Below are 24858 nucleotides of genomic sequence, written 5' to 3' on the forward strand. Positions count from 1 at the left end.
TGACCCTCTTACGTCTGAGGAGAAAAACATCATCAGGTTTGAAGAAAAGTAAAAATCTCAATGACAGAAGGAACAGGAGACATAGAGGAGGAAATTTTTTTTCTAAGAAGTAGAGAGGAAAAAAATTTTAGACTGAATTGTCATAAACTACAGCTGTTGAGAATGGAGACTTTAAGCGAAAAGATAGTGCACTAATAGAGTCATATGGGGCTAAAATGGAAAAATTATCCATATTCTCAGGTAAAAAGTATATTAGTAGCATCATTTGGAACTGACTGAGAAATAAGAGGCAAGATGCTGAAAGATTTGCGAACACTCAGGAAGAGAAAATGGAAGAGCAAATTTAGTCTGGTTCTTCCAGCGTTATTCAGCGTTCATGGGAATTAGCCCTTAGCAAATATAGATTCTATACAGTTAGTCTAGGATATTATTAGAGACTGGAAGTGTCAATGTATTTTGAAATACTGATGATGAATGATGTTTTTTCATTGACATGCTTAATTGTGACAACAGATTATGTTTTCTTTTTTAAAAAGATGACAGAACAAGACACCAAGTATTTAGAAGATCTGCAAGATGAATTTGACTACAGGTATAAAACAATTCAGACAATGGGTAAGTTTTTGCTTGTCTATATTTCCACATAGGGACATAAAGGCAACATGACTAGGGTTTCTTCTTCACTGACAGAATTGGTAAATTAATCTTTTTTTTAATTGAAGAGAGATTGCAGGACAGTATTTTGCTTCTTTCTTTTCTGTCCTTGTACAAATATTTTTTACCAACGAATTCAAAGTAAACTATAAAGCTCATGAGAAATCACCCCTACTTCAGCATGCGTCTCCAAAAACTTAAGAACGTTCTATCAAATCAAAATATCATTATCAAAACTAACAAAAGTAATAATTTGCCTAACAGGAATCAGGAAATTACTAATATCAATAGGTGAGTTTTTTAAATATAATTTTTAAAATTAAAAAGTAGAAATGTGATTCACTATAGGATATTTGGAAAGTAAAGCATCACAAAATTAAAAATCACACAAAATTCTGCTGTCTAGATATAAACAGTGTTTATTGCATGTCAGCCATTTAAGAGGAGAAATCATTTTGGTTAATTTGCAACTCTTTCACACTTCTTCTAGTTTTACTGTGAGGCTAGCCTGTTTTGCAAAGAAAAAGGGAACGCAAAGGATTTGGTCTTTATTAGTTCCTGAGCCTCAGTAGGTAAAACCACAACTCTTCCAGGTGGTTGAAAAGGCATCAGGAGTCGACTATGGTCTAATCTAATCATGGTCCCCTCCCCTTACTTATGCCAACCAACCAAGGTCATTATCAATGTAGAGATGATCTAATAAGGAATCCATTATAAAAACTTTGTCTCCTCTCTCCCTGCCTCCAAAAGGAACATGGTGTGAAGGATGGTCTTTTCTCGAGGTCTGTAAGACAGAGAGCTCCTCTTTGGTCTGCTTGGTTGTAATTCTTCCTGGCAAAACAAGCAGACGGGCATTTACATCCAAGCTCATCACTAATGGTCCCATTTAGGCTCTTGCATCGTGGGATCTTAGGAAGGCACGTTACAGTCGAGGTGGCTTTCAGGACAGAGGGCTTTGGCTAGGAGGGGACTCTAACTCTGATCTCCTTTCCCTTACAGATCAGGGTGACAAGAACAGTGCTCTAATGAATCAGGAAGTTTTGACTCTGCAAGAAATGCTGAACAGTCTTGACTTCAAAAGAAAGGCTAGTAAAGAACTTTAATTTGGCTTTTTGCCTAATTTTTTTTTCTATATCTAGTCCTACTTAAAAAAAAACAAGCTCTTGGGTTTTATCAGTTTCATTTACGCCGAATGAATAAACAGCAGTGTTTCTAGGAAGAGTACTGTACCATTTGCCATGTTTCTCTACCTACGTTTATAAAGCAGGACCTCTCTAGAGTCTGTTTCTCTTATGTATGTGGTGCTGGTTCTGTAGCTACTGTTAACTTCAAGGTGAACATTTTACACAATTTTTATTTGCCTCTATTTCAGACATGCTGTACTTACATGCTGAGATGGGTTCTACTGCACATGCATAATTAAAATACCACTTGATGACTACTAAAACTTTACTGGAAAAATAAGCGTTCCAATTTCTATTCTGAAAAATGATATTGTGACAGGTAGTTTCCTAGACTTCAGGATAGTCCATCGATGACTGAACATGTTCAATCTGAACTCCTCCCAAGGAGAGGAAGAACATTTTTCTGGCACAATAAACATATTTTAAAAGAGGGGAAACATGTCTATTTCAATTTTCTACCTCTCCTTGAAAACAGACACAATTGAAATTTAACCAGTCACTGAGAAATCAATAGGTTATTTTTAAAAGTTTGGCTTCATTTTTTTGTGCAGGAATTTGTGCAAACACAAACGTAAATTTTTTCACCCTAAATTAATTATAAACTTAAAGATTTATATGTCAGATTTTAAACATGCATATATTAAACCCAAATAATGCTTTTATGCACAATAAATCTATGCTATACATTTTATGCATTACCATCTTATTCTACTTTAGAAATAAGATTTTAGGAGAGGGGGAACCTTGGAAATAATTTAGTCCATTCACCTGATTGTCTAGATCAGAAGACCAAGTTCTAAAAAAGTTAAATGGTTTGTCCAAATTCACACAGCTTGTGGCAAAGTCAAGTTAGAAATTCACATCTTCTAATCCCTAGGCCTTTGAAGGTTATGTTCTTCCACTGTGCCTCTCAAACGCAGGTAACATAGTAATAAAAACTAACACAGGAAGACTCAAGTTTTAGTCAGTACATTTAAAAATAAAGGCATAAACATATTTCTAAGAATGTAAATTCAATTTACAAATGGCCTTTTAAAAAGCATATATATGGCTTTATAACAACAGGATTCAATATTGTCACAGGAATTACCAATCTAATGTATTTATACTAATTGACATTATGAGACTGTTTCGAGACATTATGAGAATGTTAACTGATCAGGCTTCTTTCTTCATGGCATTATTGAATTGTGATAATTTAATTATTTGAAAAGGCAGCATTATGGCAAATAGAAGGTAGTAGTTAGTGAAAATATTTGGTCAGGATTTTAACCAAGCCTTTATTTCCCAAGTCAGACAAATTGTTTACAGGTTGAATTATGAGTGATTATGGTTGTGTGTCATAAAAATCTTTTCAGTAGTCACCTTTGTTTTTAGGAAGCCCTTAGTAAGATGACGCAAATCGTGAATGAGACGGACTTGTTAATGAACAGCATGCTGGTGGAAGAGCTGCAGGACTGGAAGAGAAGGCAGCAGATCGCCTGCATCGGAGGTCCACTCCACAGTGGGCTCGACCAACTGCAAAACTGGTAAAGCGAATTGAGTTTAGATTCTAGTGAAAACCACAGGAAGTACAAAACTTCAGTGTCGCCCCACCAGAGATGGCAGGCTTAGACCCAAACAGCAATTCATTCAGCCTGTTGATGGTTTATTAGCAGCTGGGAACTCCACAGTTGAAAACAAATAGATGTAATTGTCTAAGTGTTCTTAATTTTCATTCTTTTGGGGAGAAAAGGAAAGCATCTATAGAAATCTACAGAATAAATAAGTATTGCTTAATTTTTTCATTTAATACATCAATCTTAAAAGGCTTAAATGAATTTTTCAAACCAGCACTAAAAATTGCCTTTCTTGAAGGGCATGAGAAACACTAGATTCAAAAGCTAGATCTCATTTTTTAAATGAGTACTTAACATGTCAGAGTTAAACATTAGTTTTGTGTTTTCACTTAAATGGAAACTCTCAAGCTAACACAACATGGCACCCCCTGCCTAGATACACATGTGCACGTACAATCATGTATAGACACTATCCTTTGTACTAAAAGAGAAAAAAGGTTGATAGGGATTCCACCTCATCAATGCAAAATAAAAAACTGAGTGAACAAGCAATTAGAAAATATAATGAAAAAGAAGGAAAATGTTCAGCTGAAATTGAAAATTGCTTTCAAAGGGTGCAATGCAATACGATGAAAATACGTAGTAACTGGGCACGTTTGCACAAAGAGCTCTGCACCTCCAGGCCTTCTTCTCAAGAAAAGTAACTGGGCTCTTTTTAAAATCTATTGATTTTCCTTGGGGAGATACTTTGATTCTCTGACCTCACTGTGCTCTATTGTTGTGAAAACAAGGTAAACAACAAAGGGAGCAGTAAAGAGCTCAGCAGATAATGGTGCTCATGACAAACTCCATGGGGGGTTGGCGATTCTTTCCGCAATGTTATTTGGGGAATACACTTTAAGTAGAAAGAGCTGCTGTCAAGGCCATGTGGACTTAAAAGTCTGCTGAGACAGGCTGCCTCCTCTTAGTCGGAGGCCCTTCTGTGTGCCTTTCATCTCCCTCTTCCCTAGACTTCCAGCCCAAGCTGCCACCTCCACTTCCAAGGTAAGATCACACGGAGCAAGTCAGTCTCCAAGCAGATACATTTCTCCAGAGAGATCCATCGATAATTTTTGGCTAATACTTAGGATTTGTTACAAAAAAAAAAAAAAAATATATATATATATATATATATATATATATATATATATATATATATATATATATATATATATATATATATATATATGTCATATTTTTTTTTCTTCGGTATTCTTACACATAACTTTCTTTATATCATGTATTTTCAGAGTTTTAAATTTGCTCTTTCTTTCCCCCTTAGTGAGTGCCATATTGTAAAAATATATGTGTTTAACACTTTTAAACAAAGGATAATTAAAAGAGATTTGGTTCTAGATGCTGACAAAATTTCCTAAATGATTTCTTGTCTATAACTGAAAGTAAAAATCTGAAAATGTTAACATCTTCCATGCATTTTAGAGAAAAACTGGATTAAGGAAATAAACATAAAAACTGTCCCTAATCTTGAATGGAATTAAGTGATTAATTTAGTTAATTTAATAATTATTTAATAATTTAGTATTTGCTAAATATGGTTAACAGTGAAATTGGTAATCTGTTAGGTGAAAAACTATCTTCCATTTTCATTTGCTGTTCAATAGCTTTACACTGCTGGCAGAAAGTCTGTTCCAACTCAGAAGGCAGTTGGAGAAACTAGAGGAGCAATCTACCAAAATGACGTATGAAGGTGATCCCATCCCACTGCAAAGAGCACATCTGCTGGAAAGAGTCACCTTCCTGATCTACAACCTCTTTAAGAAGTAAGTCAAGTGTTTTCCATTTAAATGCCTCACAGCAGCCTCAGTCCTGTGGAGTCAGAAGGACACGTGGCTTGGGTTTTGGTGTTAAGGCGAAGAAGGGGTTTGGGAAGTGTTAGTGAGCCTCAGGGTGAAGTGAATAAAGCTCCAGAGAGTGCCAGCAACATTTCTACCCTTCAACGCTTCTCCCACCAGCTAACGCCGTTTTTCATGAGCCAAGTACATCACCTACCCAAAGTTCATTTTTCATATTTTAAAAAAGAAAGTTCCAAGGATTTCTTTTAAAGTACATATCCGAGAAATGAAGGGTGGAGAACATGTTTATGTTTATAAGCTCATCTAAAGACAAAAAAATACTAATATGTACAAGAAATCCTAGTATCTAGCTCAAAAATGGCATGAAGTTAACTTTCTATGATAAAAATAGGCTGGGGCTTTTATTCTTCACTCAAGTATAACCAGAATTTACTGTTGTCACTTAGGGACAATCTTTAGGTCGTTCCCATCTCCCGGTAATTATTTATGGGAAATCTTGGAAAGATTTGAGCTTAACGGGGGTTTGAATGTTTTCAAAGTGGAGAAAATTTGGATTTTATAAAAGGACAGCATCCTGTTCCTCTGTGGTTTTTAGCCTGTCAATACTTTCAGTGTTTTCAAATGACACGGTTTTTTTTTCCCCTTTGACTCTAGCTCATTTGTGGTTGAACGACAGCCATGCATGCCAACCCACCCTCAGAGGCCGATGGTCCTCAAAACTCTCATTCAGTTTACTGTAAAGCTAAGGTAGGCAGAATGTATTCTGTCATTTCACATTTACGGTGCCCCAGCCACTGCGTAATTGAGGCTAATTTCTCTCACTATGCCTTTCATTCAGCTAGTCTTCAATGAGTGCCTCCTGTATGCCTAGCACTAAGCTATAGCAAATGCCCACAGAAATGGTAATGGGAGAGCCCTGCTTGTAAAGAGTGTGACAGTGAATCGAGGACATGAGAGTTATTAGCATGGAAGTGTGAAGTCACAGTATCAGGCAACATGGAATTAACTGCTCACGAGACTGACTAGCAAGGAGACTGGGGAGACTGGAGAATGCCTCGTGGTCAGGGTGAGGAGGACCTTGAGGAACGAGCAGAGGGGAAGGAGAGTGGAGTGTAGGAGAGTAAGGCTACAGAATGACGACTTCCTGCATCTGCTTTGTAAGCACCGTGAGTAGGGAGAGAGAAGTGAGTAGATAGATTGGGGACAGACTATGGAAGGGTTTGAATATCCTATCCAGGAAATATATTGGCACATTCTTCCCCTGTGATTACAGCTAGCTTATTGGATTTTCTGTGAAAATTCTCAACACTATGATTTTCAGCATATTCTTACTATGCACCTGATTTTTAAAAAAATTATTATGTTGCTGCTTTATCTGTGTATCTGATCCTTTCCATTAGCGTGAGCAAACCAAAACACATAGCTTTCCCTAATGACACTTAAAATAATGAGTTTGACATCAAATGTTCAAAGAGTTTCATCATGCCTCAATCTCCAAGGCCCCGAAGCTTTAAATTCCTAATCACTAGAATTCACCTCTGTAAAGCTGAAATTCCAGACTAGTACAAGAAGTGATGATGGATGATAGACAGTGATTTAGGATCCCATGGCAGCATCCGTGATCACAGATCACTGTTGGAACTGCATTTTTAGTTTAGTTTCATTTTAATGAGATGTAATTAACATACAACACTGTGTAAGTTCTGAGTGGAAGAGATCCCTGAATGGGCACTACCTGGCATGTTGTTTGAACCGATTGCCAGAGGCATAGACCATCAGTCCCTGGCTTGGGTGTTCTGCCCTCCTCTTCCACCTAATTATTGGGTCTCCATTCTTCTTCACTGTACCTTGTTCCCCACTGTCTTGATAGATGATCCTTTACTTGGTATTCAGTCAGAAAATATAAACAGCTCATGCAACTTAATGACAATAACGAACAACCCAATCCAAAAATGAGCAGAAGACCTAAATAAGCAATTCTCCAATGAAGACATACAGATGGCCAATAGGCACATGAAAAGATGCTCAATATTGCTAATTATCAGAGAAGTGAAAATCAAAACTACAGTGAGGTATCACCTCACACCTGTCAGAATGGCCATCAATCATAAGTCCACAAACAATAAATGCTGGAGGGGGTGTGGAGAAAAGGGAATCCTCCTACACTGTTGGTGGGAATGTAGTTTGGTGCAGCTATTACAGAAAACACTATGGTGATTCCTCAAAAAACTAAAAATAGACTTACCCTGTGATCCAGCAATCCCCCTGCTGGGCATATATCCAGAGGAAACTCTAATTTGAAAAGATATATGCACCCCAATGTTCATAGCAGCTACATTTACAATAGCCAAGACATGGAAACAACCTAAATGTTCATCGACCAATGACTGGATAGAGAAGTTGTGGTATATATATATTCCATTATATAATGGAATACTTCCCAGCCATAAAAAGGAGTAAATGTCATTTGCAGCAACATGAGTAGACCTGGAGATTGTCATTCTAAGTAAGCCAGGAAGAGAAAGAAAAATACTGTATGATATCACTCATATGTGGAATCAAAAAAAATGAGACAAATGAACTTATTTACAAAACAGAAACAGACTCACAGACATAGAAAACAAACTTGGTTACCAGGGAGGAAAGGGGGCAGGAAGGGATAAATTGGGAGTTAGGGATATGCAGATACTAACTAATATATATAAAATAGGTAAACAATAAGTTCATACTGTATATCACAGGGAACTATATTCAATATCTTGTAGTAACCTATAATGAAAAAGAATATGAAAACAAATATATGTGTATATATATGTATGACTGAAACATTATGCTGTACACCAGGAATTGACACAACATTGTAAACTGACTATACTACAATTGAAAAAAAAATGTATTCAAGATTTTCCCTAAAACTCCTCTCTACCACAGCACTCCATCCTCCTGTTTCAAGGGGAGAGGGTGACATGGGACTCCCTTTTGTCATCAGCATCTTACAGTGAATCAGATCCTTCCTGAAGTGGGACAGACAGGAAAGCAGAGAGGGAAACCATCTGGCCTTACTTCATATGACCTTTTCACCCCTGACTACCAACAGCTACACCCATACTCCGAGCCCTGAAACCAGTCCTGGCAGAATTTTTAAGAAAACTTTGTTGCATTCTTTTTGTTTTGTTTAGGCTATTTATTATCTATGATTGTATTTCTCTAATGCCAATCAGTTGCTTATCACCATTCTCTATATTCCAACTATATGGCTGGACTTCTTCCTTTTATGTAGAGCCCTGTTCACGCTTCTCCCTCCCCTAATCTTCACTACGCCAGTTTCCCAGTGCCCAGGGCTGTACTGGGTTTATATGAGGAGCTCAATACATGCTGAGTGAATGAACCAGGTTTGGGATGAGTACATAAGTAAATGAATGAGTAGGTGAGTGATTGAATGAATATCTCTGAAACCCAACTGTACCTACAGAGAGGGTGCAGCGCAGAAGAGTTGGGAAATGCTAAGGAGTAAAGGAAGGCTGATACCAGAAGAAGGAATTAAAGGAATTGTTATTCTGACCTTTAATCACTTGTTTGTTTGAAGTTACATCTTTTTTAGTTATGAACGTTTTTGCTGTTACTTAAATGTCTTTAAAGACTGCAAATGCATTTAAAGTGGAATTTCCCACCTTCTACCAGAGTCCTAGTCTTTCTCAGTATTTTACCATAAAACAGTTATCATCAGAACATTCAGTTTTACCAAGCTTACAATATTTTTCTATTTTTTATAATATGAGAATACAATAGAAACACATTAATCGACTTGCAAAAATTTTTTCTTATATTTATACATTTAATCCAGATTTGAACTTTAGCCAAAATATATAGCTATTTTTCTAACCTAGCCAATATATTATCCAACACGAATCAACTGAAGCAATATGGAAACACTTCCCAAGTACGTGTGATACCAAATAGTTGATGTCAGTATTAGTAACATGGCAAACTATACAGGAATTGGACATTTTTAAAACACATTAACATATAATAGGAGATGATGTAATTTTGATTTATATGTATTTGCCATAAATATATTTAACTCTTAAAATATAAAGAGGCTGTCATGTAAATTACTATCTTTAATTCCTTATTTATGTGTCTTTCCAGACTACTAATAAAATTACCAGAACTAAACTATCAGGTAAAGGTGAAAGCATCAATTGACAAGTAAGTTTCTAATTTCATTCTGAAACATGAAAAGTGTAAGGCTTTTTAAAAACAATTGTCCTTATTTTATAGAATAATTTTAAACTTTTCAGTTTACTTCTCTAACATTACATATCACAGTACTTCAAATATTTGACTTTGAAGTTCAAACATTTAACAGAATTCCAATGAAGTCTCACTTTAAAAATTTTACTATAAAGACTTGAAATGAAATTTTATATACTATCTTCTAAAGTATCATAGGAAAGTTTTTATTAGATCTATTAAAGAACACATTTTAAAGAATCTTCTTGATTTTACAGGAATGTTTCAACTCTAAGGTAAGACATTTACTTTAGAAATTTCTTGCTGTTCTCATAAATATATTTTACCTGGGACCACATAAATAGCTAAGATTTTCTCTCTAGCAATCGAAGATTTGTGCTTTGTGGAACTCACGTCAAAGCCATGTCCATTGAAGAATCTTCCAATGGGAGTCTCTCTGTAGAATTCCGACACTTGGTGAGTTTGGCAGTAAAATTGTACAAGCTTTCCCCCCACCCCCCCGTCAGGCACATCTAATCTAATAGGCCTTATAATGTAATGATTTTTGTTCTTTAGTGCTTCTTATGTAAATTATGGGCCAAATTGAGAAATAAAACATGCCATCATTGAAGAATTTAAAATGGTAAAAAAAAAAAAAAATGAACCTTAACTCAGAAAATCTGAGTTCTTAACAATGGTGATGTCATTCCTAAATATATGTCATAAATGGTCGAAATACTGTGATGATAATGACAGACAATCAGTCTTCCTTATAGTGAGTGGCTAGGCATTCCCGGCTTCATTTTTTAAATCTACCCAAGTGACATCCAGTACTGACATGTCTAGCTAAAGGCCCTTTCATTTCAGGAGGATTAAGCTTGGGGAATAGTATGTTCCTGGGTGTGAGAGTTGCACGCAGTTGGCCTTGACATTTCTAGAAAGCTGACCCCGCCTCATCCTGTTGCTTCTTGTTTTTACCACTTCCTCTTGACCTAGAGTTCTCCTCCTGCCTTCTTTCTAATTCTTTGCATAGTTCTTAGATTCCCAAAGACCCCCACTGCTTATCTTGCCAAAAAACACGTCACCCATCAATTGGGGCGCCACTGAATCAGCCTCAAAAGGTCTACTTTCTAAAAGACAAACTTTATGTTAACAGAAAGATATCCATACGTATAAATTTATGCTGGTTTTCATTTTTTACTTCTTTCATTTGGTCTTCTGTATTGAAGAGTACATTTCTTTTTGACTGAATCCTTCTGAATGAGACTGCTAAATAAATAAAATAGAATGAGGAGTCATATATTATACATCCTTATAACTAGCACTCTTTTTACTTAAGCTCAATTCCTATCCCCAGGTAACTTTCAATAATGGTCAATGTTTGTTCATAAGTAAAGCACTAAGTGGCCCTTTATTTAGAGACATCTGTCTACCAGAAGAGTCACTTGGAAGGACAAGGAACATACAAAAAGGTGGTTAGGTCTCTATTCCAGCAAGTATAATATATAAAATAACAAAACCTTAGTTTTCGTGGTACTTCTTTAGTTGTAAGCATTCTTTACACATATTGTCTTTTACATAATACTTTTAATCACTTTTTAATACAAAAGTCAATATAGAATATCAGAGAAGCAAAGTTTTAAAAAGTAAAAATCACCTTTGATCCCAACACCTTGACATAACACTATTGACATCCTTATTTGTATGTCTTCGTTCTTTTTTATATATATATTCTTTAAGTGGTATCAGATTGCACACACTGATTTATTTTCTGCCTTGTTTTTCCCGTTATGTAATCTGTGCCATGAACACCTCTGTGTCTCCCGCTCGTGTGGCATTTAGTAGCTCACTGCACTACGTGGCACCCTGCCCCATTGTTTATTTCCCCAGGCCTGTGTGGTAGACTTGATTTCGTAAGCATGGGAATCATCACAGCTTTGCTCAGATGATGCTTTTCGAGTACAACAGCGTGCTGAATAGATTCTGAAACTTCTCAATAAGATTTCCGCTTTCCGAAATGTGGCTGAAAAACAGTCTTATGCCAACCTGCTCCCTTATCTCAGTGAAAGTTTCTAAAATGACATCCCATGAGGTGAAACAGGAAGCTCCTTTCTGTCAAATCTGGGCAGCCGTGTGAGGTTTCGATGAATTAGTAGACATCTGAGCTACTGTTCTAGAAGTCAAAATTGTGGCCAAGAAAGCTCCTATAATAGGTACACCTAACTTGATATTTAGTTGCTAATGCTTCTCTATCTAAACACTCTTGTTTCCTTTCGCAAAGCAACCAAAGGAAATGAAGTCGTCTAGTACTGGAAACAAAGGAAATGAGGTAGGAAATGTTTTCTCCAAAGGAACTTTTCTAGGAAATAATCGTATAGTATCTTCTTTTTACGAAGCTCTTAAATTGCCCTTTATATTTTTTATAAAGTCAAATTCATGTTTCTCTGATCACAAATGGAAAGTTTGATAATTGCGGGAATTTTGTTTTAAAAAAAGGAAAATCGAATTTGTGTATAACACCTTTCTAAGAAAATGATTATTAATGTTTTTGTTCACATCATTCTAGAATTCAATCTATGTATATATTGCTTTAAAAGTATATACATGTATGTATACATATGTATACACATTGTCTTAAAACCTGCTTTTTTATCATATAGGGATGTGATGTGAACAACTTTTTATAACCTTACATACTCTTGGAGAACATGATTTAAAGTGGTTGCATTGTATTGCATTTTATAAGTGTGCTGTCATTTCTTGAGTCAGTCCTATATTACTATAGACTATCTTAAAAATCACTCATTTTCCACAGATAAGAGGTAAGTCTTGAACATCATGACATGGTATGTGAAAAACACAGGTGAAAAATAATTCTAATACTTTACGATGATATCAATTGATACCTCTTCTATCTAAGGTTGGCATTTTGCTGGATGAATTGATTAAAAGAATAAACTGATGCAGCCTGAGTGTTTGAGTCGATACATGATAGAGTGATCGAATCCTGGATTGGAAGTGGCTTTGGAAATTATCTATTTAGTTGGCCTAGATCCTAGAGCATGTCTGTGCCCTACACATTTGGAATTAGAAAACCTGAGTTTAAGTCCATTCTGACAGTGACTGAAATTGTGATCCTTGACAAATGATCTGATGGAGAAGTACTGCATTTTTTCTGTCTCAGAGATCCGAGTAGTAATGCCCAATGCTCCCTGCTCAGAGAAACTGCATATGTCAGCCCACCTCCACGAGGCCATTCTAGAGCAATGAGGCTTACTTCTGGTGTGACTGGTATGGATCCAATCTCTTGGCTTTATAGTCACAGCTCCTATGAGAAATCTCTTTGAATTGTTTGGAAGAAAAAAAGCACATTATAAATCCGGCATGCAACTATAGTCAGTCTAGCCCATCCCACGAATCCACGAAGATCCATCATTACAGGTTTCATGCTCTACATTTTCCCTTCCGAGAATTTTTCATTCCCTTAATCATGTCTTAAAGATCTTTTTACCCAATATCACAGCCCCAGCGAGGAAGAGCTAAGCTTTCCTCCACGGTAGAACCTTGGCTCAGGGTCTCTCAGCTGAGATATCACAGGAAAAAAGCTTTTGAGTTTAAGGGTATCCTTGTAAACCAAACAAGTAGGAATCATTCTTCCCACCTTGTGGAAATCCATAAAAGTTTCCCAAACTTCCTAATTGAAACATTAGCCCATTACAGATAAAAGCCCACCCAAATCTCCCTGGAATTTTGGCCAGAGTTGCAAATAGCGTTTGATGCAGCATAACCTCCCTGACAAGTATTTACTAACTCTGAATAGACGAAGCACAGTGCTTCTAAACTTTTCTTCAGTAAAACAAGTGGAATGAGAATAAATCTAAATAGCTTAACTCTTCAGTACATTGTCCATCTTTGTGAATGAATATAAAATCAAAATCTTTACTTGGCTTTCTCTAGAGACAGAATAACTCATCTTCCACTATTAAAAAAAGTCTCATTAACACTGCCTACTTATCTTACTCTGAATTTACTTCCTCCCACTTCCTGATTAATAACAAAATCATACAGTTGTATCAGAATGATTTTATTCCTTTTTTTTGGTCCAAGTTTGCTGAATTTGGATAATTTTATTTTAAGCTATTCTTTGAGCTCCCCCTGTTGACAGAATTTCAGTATGACAGACTTGAACACTGTTTTATGTGCTACAAGAACAATTGAAAAGTCGCATAGTGTATGAAGTGGGCTCAGAAAGATGAGCCCGGGGAATCAGGGGCTTGGCCAGGCAGTAAGAGTGATGAAAAGAAAGTCAGGAAAGAGTAGGGGAAAATCTGGTCATAAAGTGGGACTCATAGGGGTGGGAGGCATAGCTCAGTGGTAGAGTGTGTGCTTGGCATGCACAAGGTCTTGGGTTCAGTCTCCAGTGCCTCTGTCAAAGGAAAAAAAAAATCGGGCACATCAAGTCATGGGATCAGGGATTACAACAACCAAAATTTCAGGCAAGCAGAGAGCTAGGATGTTTGTAAACTCATTTTAGAATTTCAAATAGTAGCTATTGCTTACCGCTTATCTGTGAGCACCTGCAGCAGGAGTTTACAGCCTGATAGGGACTTTAACAAATCCCCATGTGGCATTTGCTATGTATCAGACACAGTCTAGCAGCTTCACTGACATTGATTTAGGAAACTTACAACAATGCTATGAAGTAGATACCGTTAGTGTCATACTTATTTCAGTTAGGGAAACTGAGGCACGGTGTGGTCAGGCCAGGATTCTAACCATAGCAATCTGGCTCTTGGCCACTATGCTGTGCTGCCTCTGAGATCACAAAACCTTCCCTGGGAGGGGCCTCCCTGCTTGGCACTGCTCTTTGACCTCCTTCTGTCTCCTTATCTCATCACAGCCCCTCCATTTGCTGGGAAGATCTCTTCCTATAAGAGAGATCTTTGTGGGTTTGCAAGTAGCACCTCATCCTTTCCTCTCTGCTGTAGCTACTGCTGTTTTTTGTCCTCACTTTACCCAGCTGCTGAGAAATCACACAGCTACCAGAATCCTTAAAGAGTTCAGGAGGAATTTAAAATAATGCTTCCTGAGAAAACATTGGTTTCTCCCGTATCTGCTGCGTGCATCGTGCTGCAGTAGAAATAGCACTGCCTCTGGCCCTGCTTCTTACAGGCAGCTGACCTTGTGCAAGCCACTTTTCCTCACTAACTCCCAGTTTCCTTCACTGTAAAATGAGGATCATGTTTTCCTACACTTCAGAGGGTTGTTGTGAGGACCAAATGAGAAGTGTGGGAGCCAACTGCTGTGTGCTGTGCAGGTGCCCACCACGGGCTTCCTGATCAGCCCTCCAGGCTGCCCCCTCTGTAAAGAGCAGGTGTCCACACAGGTCTGGAAATGGCCCTAAAGGTGGTACCTGACCTAGGATAAACTACTAATCTTTACCTCCCTCCCCTGCATACCTGCCAGGTGCTCTGCTGGAAACATTCCCTTTCAAGGACCACTGAGCACGTTCCTCCCATGGCTCCAGGTCCATGAAACCTCAGACCACCACGTATGTTTGCCCCTTTTATAGGAGTGCATGTCTACCTACCACCCACTGCTGTCTGCCCCCGCCCCAACTTTGGGTCCCTCAGTTCTGTTTTCATGGTTGGGAGAGCTTAGATTGAATACTAATTGAATGATCTAGAAGATACCATGACAGTTTCTCAAAGTTGCCAATCCAAACCTCCTTAGAATTGCTGTACCTCTTGGCTGTTTGGCTCTGAGATTATCCAGGAAGAGGTGACCTATCAGGATGTGCAGGGGCTCCTTGGCCGTAGCATTGGGTAAAGGGAGGAAGTTGCACTAGACCCATCCTGTTCCCAGAAGATCCCAGAGACCAGAGGAGCCACCTCTGGATTGGGGGTTGGTGAAGGGTGGAGCTCTGGGTCTCCTACCCCTGTTTCAATCAAGACAGCTCTATTTTATGTATTTTACAGATTGGCACCCAGGTGGGAAATTTTCTTTTAAGAATATGTTCCAGGGTTAAAAGAGATTTGAAAACCATTGGACTAGACAATCTCTGAAGTTCTTTTGATTAAAGTTCTATAATCCTCAAAAGTACAACAGAGGGTAGGGTCATTTTTTTAAAATGAATTTGATTTTGAGAATTTGCTTTGGAAATGAGGAATTTGTAGACCTGCTGGCACAAAGTCGAGGTTAGCAATCACTGTCTCTTTCCTCTACCTCTGCTCTTTGCTTGGAATAGTCCCAGTGAAGAATAGATTTTATCACCTAGCAAGTGGTCAAATCCTGTGAAGGCTTCAGTCTGTCCTGTAAACTAAACATTCCCAGGAAGCAGCTTTTCCCGGAGGTCCTTATCTGGCAGGGAGCCTGCTAGAAAGTGATTGTTGAAATGTGGAAACGGTTTGAACAGGGAGGCTGGAATTGCAGTCCCTCGAGTTTACTCTTTGTCTGTAGGCTTTAACTGATAAATGACAGTTTTAGCCATAGACTGAGGTGTTAGGTAATTTTGTTTATGTGGTGGAAAGTCATGAAGCACAAAGAAGCTATTAGTAAAGCCTGGGTGACTTGAGTTTCATTTAACAAAATAGCCAAACAGATGTTCTTTCAAGGTTCAGTGTTCTCAAACACAGACCCACCACTCACTCCAACTAGCCCGAGCATTTTCACAGGAAAGCTGATTTCCTTTTGAACTAATTTAAGTAGTTGCTTAAAATGCTTTTTTTGAGACAGACATTGGTACAAGAATAACACTTAAAATGTAGACTTTTTAATGCAACACCTTCCTTACAGTCCCTTATTTTATGGGCCGAAAATTCGTTGTCATTTTGCATTCATTTCCTGTAATTCTGTGATTGGGATCTAGCTTTCCTGTGGTTGTCCCATTGTTTCCCCTCTTGTCACTGTTTCCCAGCATCTAGGCCAGTGTCTAGCAGATGATAGTGACTCAACAAATACTTATTAAGTGAATGGATTATTACAGTTGTTTTCTATTCCACATACTTTCCCATGTGCAACATTGTCATAGATGCAACTTGTTAAAAGATGAGCAAGAAATTTCAATGAAAATCATTCTTATCCCCGTCATATGTTCTTATTAGATGTTGTCTTCCAAGTCAAAAGCCAAAAGCCACGACCATTTGTTAACATATTCTAGGTTTTCAGGGTGTGCTACTAGGCACTGAGCAAACGGAAAACAACACGACTTCCAGACCTACCTTTCATTAGGTTGTGTATTTTTTTCCAGGTGGAGCCCTTGTCAGGTTTTTCAGCCAGTTTTCCAGTTTCTTAGCAGATTATCCAGTGGTACTTTTCTTTAGAAGTACAATGCAGTCAGTTCAGTTATAATATTTAATGCCATATAATACAAATATGGATATTTTAAATCTATAATCATCTCAGATGATTAAAATGGCTCTTAACACAGACACCCATGATGCATCTTATCTCTGATGTTTTCCCAGTCTGTAAGGAATGGACCCCAGGAACGTGAGACTGAATGGTGTGCCTGGCTTGGATTGCACTGATAAAATAAATGGCCATGCAGGCTTTGAAAATGAATGACGCTTCCTTCTGTCAGAGCCACCCTTCTCCAGTCATGTGTGTTATATGTCAGCTTCCTTGCTGAATTTCATTCTAAATGTGCCTCACAATTGCATCAGCAGTTTTAAGTAAATAATAGAAATCAGTTTGAATCACTAAGAACACCTCTCACCATCCACATTCCGGTTCATTAAAATAATATCTAAAGCACAAGGTTTTTTTCCAAAGTTAATGGACGTCATTGCTCTATTTGTGGAGTCCTCACTCTTGCCATTGGTACAGTCAGCACACATGTAACATAGCCCAAAGATCTGAGGGAATTTTCTGTTATGACTTATCAGATATATACATTTAATTACACACATTAAAGTATAGGGGCTAGAATGGGAGGAATAAGAGTTTAAAAAGGCTCTCATTGGCTGTCCTCCAGCTGAGGTCCTGCCTACAAAGAAAAATGTGCTATGTGCTCACTCAGTTTCCAGGACCACACAATTCCCAGCCCCAAAGCCCTCGAGCCCACTTCCAGGGCTTGTTCAAGCCTTTTCCCCAGGGCTGCTCTCCCAGGCACAGATGACGCTGTCAATGCACACATTTCTAGGCACAAGGCGAGACCTCGAGGCCATACTAGTCATGGGAGACCCTTCACAGAAGTGGAAGAGAGGGGAGTGGACAATGGCCCAGGATGGCCATGCTTTCCCCAGGCCAGCATGTTTCAGTGGGAGTTTGAGGAGTTAAAACCTAGCCCGTTAGGTCATGTGAAAGCTTAGATGTCAAGGCAGGAGGCTAAGACCATATTCTAACAGTTTGTTAACTTGATTTATCACGGTTAAATATTTAGAAAGATGGCATGTGGTCTTCATCTGTGCTCTTACTGCAGGCTCCCAGATGTTCTGCACAGACTTGTATCATGTCCACCGTGGCACCCATTAGTGAACTTGAACTTGTGGATTCTTCATTTGTCTCTGCTTCGCATAGTGTAAACACCTCCTCCCCATAGGGTAGGGGAAGTTTCTGTTTGCAAATGGGTAGGTTTTGTTCAATTTGGTGCTTAAACATAAGCCAACTACTTCATCTCATGCTCAGTCAAAGGAAGAGCGGTTTATTTATTTATTTCAACCTGTAGGAAGGTGTTGGGCTAGGGGGGTTGGTTGTTTGGTGTGCTGGATGTACTGGGGGTAATTTTAGGGGTGATTTTGGGAAATCTTCAAGTGGAATTTTCAGTAGCGTAACTTTCTATTAACCCAGGGAGAAGCAGTCCCACCTAGTCAATCCAACTACCTCCGGCCATGTGACATACAGTGATCTAGCCCAGGGAAGAGAGGAGATTTAGATTTTCTACTGCCTTTTCAGTAACAAATTCTATTTTAACATTCCTCATTATCAGTAAAGTCTTCCTCATGTGCTTGTTATCCATATCATCATACTAGAACTATTTTTATTTTTTGAAACTTAATACAAATGGATGCTGGCTTGTTATTAACACACATTCAGTAGTAGATCTCCCTTTGTCCCAGAGCTGACTCTGCCGCCCCCAACTCCACCCCAATGTTTCTAGTCTGGGTAAGTCCTGTTCTGTTCATATGTTCCCACAGGGCTTCTTTTTAAAATTGTTTAAGCCTTCTATACTGTCTCCAAATATTCCACATCCCTTTTGAGACTAAACATAATGTGGATACATCACACTGAGAACAATTGCCTCATAAATTCCACCTGGGGTTCTTGTTAAAATGCAGAATCTGGTTCAGTAGGCCTGGGATGAGACCAGAGATGCTGTTTTTCTAACAAGCCTTTAGATGATGACAGCGCTGCTGGTCCTGGTCACACAGCAAGGTGCTGTAAGATTTTATCCTGGAAAAAAACAGCAATTTCTGTCTCACTCCTTCCCACCCTAAACCATCTCCCTAGAGGTGATCACTTTTTGAGCTGTAAATATCATGCTAATATCATACTGATATTTCTTGATTTTTTTTTCTTGTATGCACTTAACTCCTGAATTATTTCTATAAAAGATTAAGCTATGGCTCTCTTATACCAGCTCTCCATTTCCCCCATCTTCACAATATTATCATATAACATATTTTGGTTAGTTAATATATTCAATGTTTACATTACTATGATTATATAAAAATTGTTAACAGCTGAGCCATGTAACATAATATGATTGTATTTCCATTCTTGTATTATTTTTTAGTTTTCCCTGGAATTATTAGTTTCTTCAATTTTTTTTATTTGATCAATTTATTTTATGTACCTGTTTCTAATGTAGCTCCAAATGTTCCTTCAGAACTTGAAAGCTCCTTAAAATACAGCCCAACAGGTCAATCTGAATTTCTGTCTTTTTCTTTCTTCTTGGCAACATCCCTCTGAGAGCCCTCCATCTCTTGCTCCAATCTGGGCTGATTGTCCTCTGATCCTGTTGCACAATCATTTTTTGTTTTTTGTTTTTTTTTTTCTCAACTTCCTCTCACTATCATCCTAGGGAGTGCATCTTCTACTTTATGAGACATTGAGAAATTATTGTCCAAAGTGATGGTATCAACTCCCATCAGAATGTATAAGATAAATTGACACATTGTAACTGACTGCACTTCAATTAAAAAAATAGAAATGTGTAAGAGTTACCATTGGGTTATGCCTTTCATATTTCCTCTACGCCATTTTCTTTGTTCTTTTTCTGGAAGTTCTGTTAATTTTATTGTTGGAGTTTGTTTATTCTTTGTTATCTTTTCTATCCTATTTTTTATTTCTTTGTTTGTTTGTTTGTTTTACTTTCTGGGACATTTTCTCCACCCTACTTTCAGTTCTTCTACTTTTTTTTTTTTTGGCCTATTTCTCTGATTATATTTTTAATTGTTCATTATTATTTTCTGAATGTTCCTTTTGATAGTATACTAGTCTTTCACTAATGTAATATATTTGTGACATCTGTAAGGATATAACATCTGAAAACTCTTTTAAACATCTATAAGAACTTTTTAATGAACAAATATATATATATAATACACAAATATACAAAACTATATAGAGAAATACAATGAACCTTCATTTATACATTACCTAACTTCAATAGTAATTAATATTTTGCCTATCTTATTTAATTTATTTTCCCCAAAACACATTTTTTTCTGGAATACTTAAATTCCAGGTAGTATAGCATCTTCCTCATTGATATTTTGGGTAGGTACTCATCTAGAAGATAAGAATTTTTTATCAATCTATCATTTTTTTAATAAAGTAATATAATTTATTTGTCAGAAATCTAAATTTTTGGGGAATATGTTTATACATAGTAATATAATTCCAATACTGAATCTTCCAATACATAAACATGGTATGTCCAGCATTTACTTAGATGTTGTTCAATTTTTCTCAGTAATGTTTTGTAGTGAAGTGTAGAGGACTATATATAGAAGATAAAAATTTTTTAAAACCTAACCCAATACCCTTACCACAAAAAACAAAAATAACAATTTCTTGAAATCTTTCCTTAATAAAACTTCCATTACTTTTTCAAATTTCTCCACTGTATCAAAAAGATCTTTTTACAGTTGGTTTGTGCAAATCAATATCCAAGCCATTACATTGGTTGGTTGGCTCCTTTCCCATGCCATTTATTTGTTGGTCTGATATATAAACCTGAGCCTGACATATGTTTTTTTAGTATAGTTTTTTTATTCTTCATTTGCTGCTCACATTATCTTTTTTTTTTTTTTTTGAGTCCTTCATTGTTGATTTTTATATCTATACTTCATGTCAGGTGTTGGATGACCATTAGCTTACTGTTCTGGAGAAAGCACTAAAAAAATTGGAAATTCTTTGTGCATGGTGGGGATTTAGACTTAAGGATGATTATTAGGACCTGGCTGTCTTATTGGGGTACCCCAAAGCAGTATCGGTAAGTTGTCTCCCTTGGTCTGGTCTTCCTCCCAGGTATCTTTCCTGGAGATCTCAAGCAGAGAAAGGGGCATGGGCTTCCCTAGATTTTACAGGATCTTCCAGCGCAGTGCCTCACCCTTCCCTCAGCTTGGCCTTGGATGAAAAATGCAGAGAGCCCTCTGGTTCCTCTGATTCATCCTCTCCGGAGAGTAAACGTCTTGTCTTCTGCCAGGGTCAGGGAAGGCAGGGGACTTCATTGCATGGGCAGTGGCTTGTAACTGCTTCTCCCATTCACCCCACACACTCCAGCCTCAGGGGGCTCAAGGCTTCCAACCCCTGGCTCTAAGACCCACTGCTTCTAATTGCCACTCTCACCCCCGACCTCCTGACCTCTCACTCAGAGACCTAGATTACCATTTTACTATATTGGAAAGCAAATAAAACTCTGGCTGTTACTTTACCGAAGTATCTTGGAAGGAGATGAGGAAAGTACATGTATTCCACTCACCGAGTTTAACCAGAAGGAAATCTTGCTGTCTTTTTAAACAAATCCATTATGACACTGACTTGTTTCTGTTATAGCTACACACATAAGGCTTGCTTTTATTAATAGTTGGTAAGTCAAAAAGACTAACTTCCAAAATTAAAAATAAAGAACTATTTGTCTGAATTTCAACTGAAGAAAATATGCTGGAATTGAAGAAGCCAAAAATTATACTGTTTTGGAGACTTAAAATCATTCTGTTTGTGGAAATGAAGATTTCTCAAATTCTGTGTACACACTAAATAACTTTTTAAATAGTAAGAGGGAATGTCCTGTATTACAAAATGTTTGAGGGTATTTAAGAATTTGTTAATTTTTATAAAAACAGGCCTAATAATATATAGGTACTCTGCATTTGTAAGATAACAATTTATTTTTTCCCCCTTAGGGCTGTCACATGGTGACTGAAGAGCTTCATTCCATAACCTTTGAGACACAGATCTGCCTCTATGGCCTGACCATAGATTTGGAGGTAAGTTTTTCTACGAATATCAACTATTTACTAATAACATTTTCAGGAACTGGTCAGCATTTGAAGATGAAAGCTCACTCTTTTCTAGGTTTTAGCATTCCTTATTCCTTATTTTTCTTTTAATTTAGAAAATCAACATGTCAAATATTCACTAGTTAGTCAACATATGTTATTCTGCTTAAATATAAATGATAAAAATCTCACAGTCATTATGAATGCAATACATATTGAATAATTTGTTGCCCAGACTGTATGTATGTTTGTTTGTTTTCTGGGATTCCCTGAGCCATGGGTATTTGTTGGAAAGCCTAGAGGGAAATGAGTATATTTGAACCATGTCACATATGATATATTTTCAAAAATTTAACTTGTACATAAAAAAATCCCTCAGAAGAAAGTCTTTTCTAGTGTAATGAGCAACAACCAATGATAGGAACATCACCAGTACCTTGTTTTAATCCCTTTATAATAGTCACCATTGAACTCAAAGAAGGTATAAAGAAACTGGGGATTAAGTGGAACATGACTGACCATGAGTTCCTTGAAGGCAGGACATCACACCTTGTTTACCCCTCCATTACCAGGGCCTAGCCCAATGTCCGGTACACAGTAGACACTCTATGTTTGTTGATTAAATGAATGAATGAGTGCATGAATGAACAAACACGGTTTCACCCACCTGAATATGGTCCTATTTGTGAGATACATCATTTTAGAGTTCTGCCTTTTATCTTAATGAATGTAAACATGTTCATAAAATTTTCTATAGATTCCTTCCTTGTCTATTTTCCCCAAATGTCTGCTTCCACGAGCTATTAAGTTCCTCAACTGGGCATTTCACTGTCTGTAAGCAATCTAACCTCTATTAATGGGAAAGAATTACTATAAGGTGTTAAGTTTCCCAGACTAGTCTTCACTAAACTAGTGAAGCCTGTCTATTCCATAAGGTGGAAAACTTCAGCCCCAACAGTACGAAGTTGAGAGCTCCAACAACAGATGGGGCAGCCCTGTCTCCCATTGTGCTTCGTATTCCAAAATCGCTCTCCATCTTCTACAGTTAATACTCCCATGTCTGGAACTGTCATTAATTAGATGTTAGATCATAATTTGAATATATTAATCCATTCCAGAGATAAACTTAAAATTAGATTCTTTAATGTAATTTATTAAGAGAAAAGTTGCTAAGTCAATACCAGCTTTAATTAGTTGCATTCTAGGCAGTATGTGATATAAGAAAGTATAAATAGCTACAGAGTCAGGGAAGACATTGGGGAAGCTAACTCACCGAGCAGTCTGATAGGATTCTTGTTTTCATAACTTCCTTCATCCCTGTACCTTGATTCATATATTCTCCAAAGGTTCCAGTGCCTTCACAAGTCATTTTAGTGACCAGGGCAGTGTAGACACCAGGATTGGAGGAGTGGGGTTGGCTTGAGATGGCCTTTAGGGGAGAGGATCAAGTGTGAAGTCATGTACTGTGTGACTACCTGTAATAATTATGCTTTTTTTTTTTTTAAACAGACCAGCTCGTTACCTGTGGTGATGATTTCCAATGTCAGTCAGTTACCTAACGCTTGGGCATCCATTATTTGGTACAATGTGTCAACCAACGATTCCCAGGTAGTCTCTGTTCCTGTTTCTCCTTCTTTAATTCCAATTGATTTGTTTTATTGTCAACAAAACCAATCTGCATCAAAAGATACATAGATATATACCTGTCTTTGTGGGTTTTTTTATTCCAGAACTCTAGTATATTCAGTTGTATGAGTCCTCCCTCATGTCATATTTAAAGTAATGTGTTCTGATGTACTTGGACTCTGAGAGGCTAGCAATAGTGACAGATAAGTACTTGTTACTTCTGAGGGTCTGGTCAGCTCCCACCTATGTGCATCACAGAGAGTTCCAGGGCCATCCTGTGGCTCTGTTAGCTGGGCTCTGGGGAGACTCGGCTCCAGAATTTGATGTCTGACTGCGGTGTTTACCTCCTCACCTACTTCTGGCCACACCTTCTCCACACAGGCTCTTCCACACAGGTGGAGAATTGGTTTCCAAATAAGTGACTAGAATATTCATCCTTCTTGCCTAATGACACTCTGTACAAATTTTTGAGTTGATTATAGATTTAATCCATTCAAGCTGTTTTTATGTAATCCACTCTGGCCTAAAATTGGGTTTTAGTGCCATCTGGTGGTTATTTAAGATACGGATCAAAAATTGGCCTCCAGTTTCAAAGCAAGCCAAGAATAGAAGCTCTTCTTAAAAGACCACCAAGGAAAGGCGGGGCACAAAAGATGAGTAGCATTTCCCCTGTTCCCTCTTGCAAAACCCCAGTGTATTTTCCTGGAAACCACCAAGGTCTAGAGAAAATAGGTCAGCTGTAAACAATAACAATTCTTGATTTCAGAGCAATTTTTCCCTCCAAAGAGAAGAATTCTTTTGTCTTAGGTCCTAGCAATAGGAACAGTCACAATAAGTCAGCTCCAAGCGTTCTTTCCCTTTTATTGAGTGTGCCTAACAAGGAAACAACATGGAAAGTAACTCAGCCCTATTCCTTCTCATCCTCTGGTGCCCTGGCATCTGAGGCAGATTAACTGCAGACAGAAAGACTGCCTGTGCCTTGCCTCCTCTCAGCCTGCAGTGAGAACAGAACTCACTAGAAAGGTTACTTTAAAGGTCTTTAAAACCAAGAATAGCCCACATTTCTGAGATTTAATGTCATTCCCCATCAGGAGCTACACACGTTTGGAGCTTTTCATCCAACTCCAGGATGTAGGAGGGAAGATGGAATACTTTTCTGTCCTCCAGCCTCAGAGTGCAGTGCTGCCGCCCTTAGCTTTCTTCAGCAGCCTTCTTCTACAAGAAAGCCATCAAAGTTGTCACACCAACCATCTCAGATTCTGCTCTAGCCTTGGTTGAGAAACCTGGAGATGTATTTCAT

The 24858-nt window shown here is 37.7% G+C and overlaps 1 protein-coding gene across 1 annotated transcript in view; it reads left to right on the top strand.

Annotated features, from left to right (window-relative positions):
• The window catches only part of STAT4 (signal transducer and activator of transcription 4), an 82425-nt gene that overhangs the window by 49382 nt on the left and 8185 nt on the right, over positions 1 to 24858 (top strand). Inside the window, exons 6-16 of the mRNA XM_064485142.1 lie at positions 537 to 615; positions 1654 to 1739; positions 3216 to 3367; positions 5059 to 5217; positions 5905 to 5997; positions 9400 to 9459; positions 9762 to 9779; positions 9867 to 9960; positions 11765 to 11812; positions 21837 to 21920; positions 23442 to 23540. Coding sequence (XP_064341212.1) covers positions 537 to 615; positions 1654 to 1739; positions 3216 to 3367; positions 5059 to 5217; positions 5905 to 5997; positions 9400 to 9459; positions 9762 to 9779; positions 9867 to 9960; positions 11765 to 11812; positions 21837 to 21920; positions 23442 to 23540 — 972 coding nt within the window. The remainder of the gene's footprint in view (positions 1 to 536; positions 616 to 1653; positions 1740 to 3215; positions 3368 to 5058; positions 5218 to 5904; positions 5998 to 9399; positions 9460 to 9761; positions 9780 to 9866; positions 9961 to 11764; positions 11813 to 21836; positions 21921 to 23441; positions 23541 to 24858) is intronic.

This window comes from Camelus dromedarius, chromosome 4, assembly GCF_036321535.1.
Source record: "Camelus dromedarius isolate mCamDro1 chromosome 4, mCamDro1.pat, whole genome shotgun sequence".
Taxonomy (NCBI): domain Eukaryota; kingdom Metazoa; phylum Chordata; class Mammalia; order Artiodactyla; family Camelidae; genus Camelus; species Camelus dromedarius.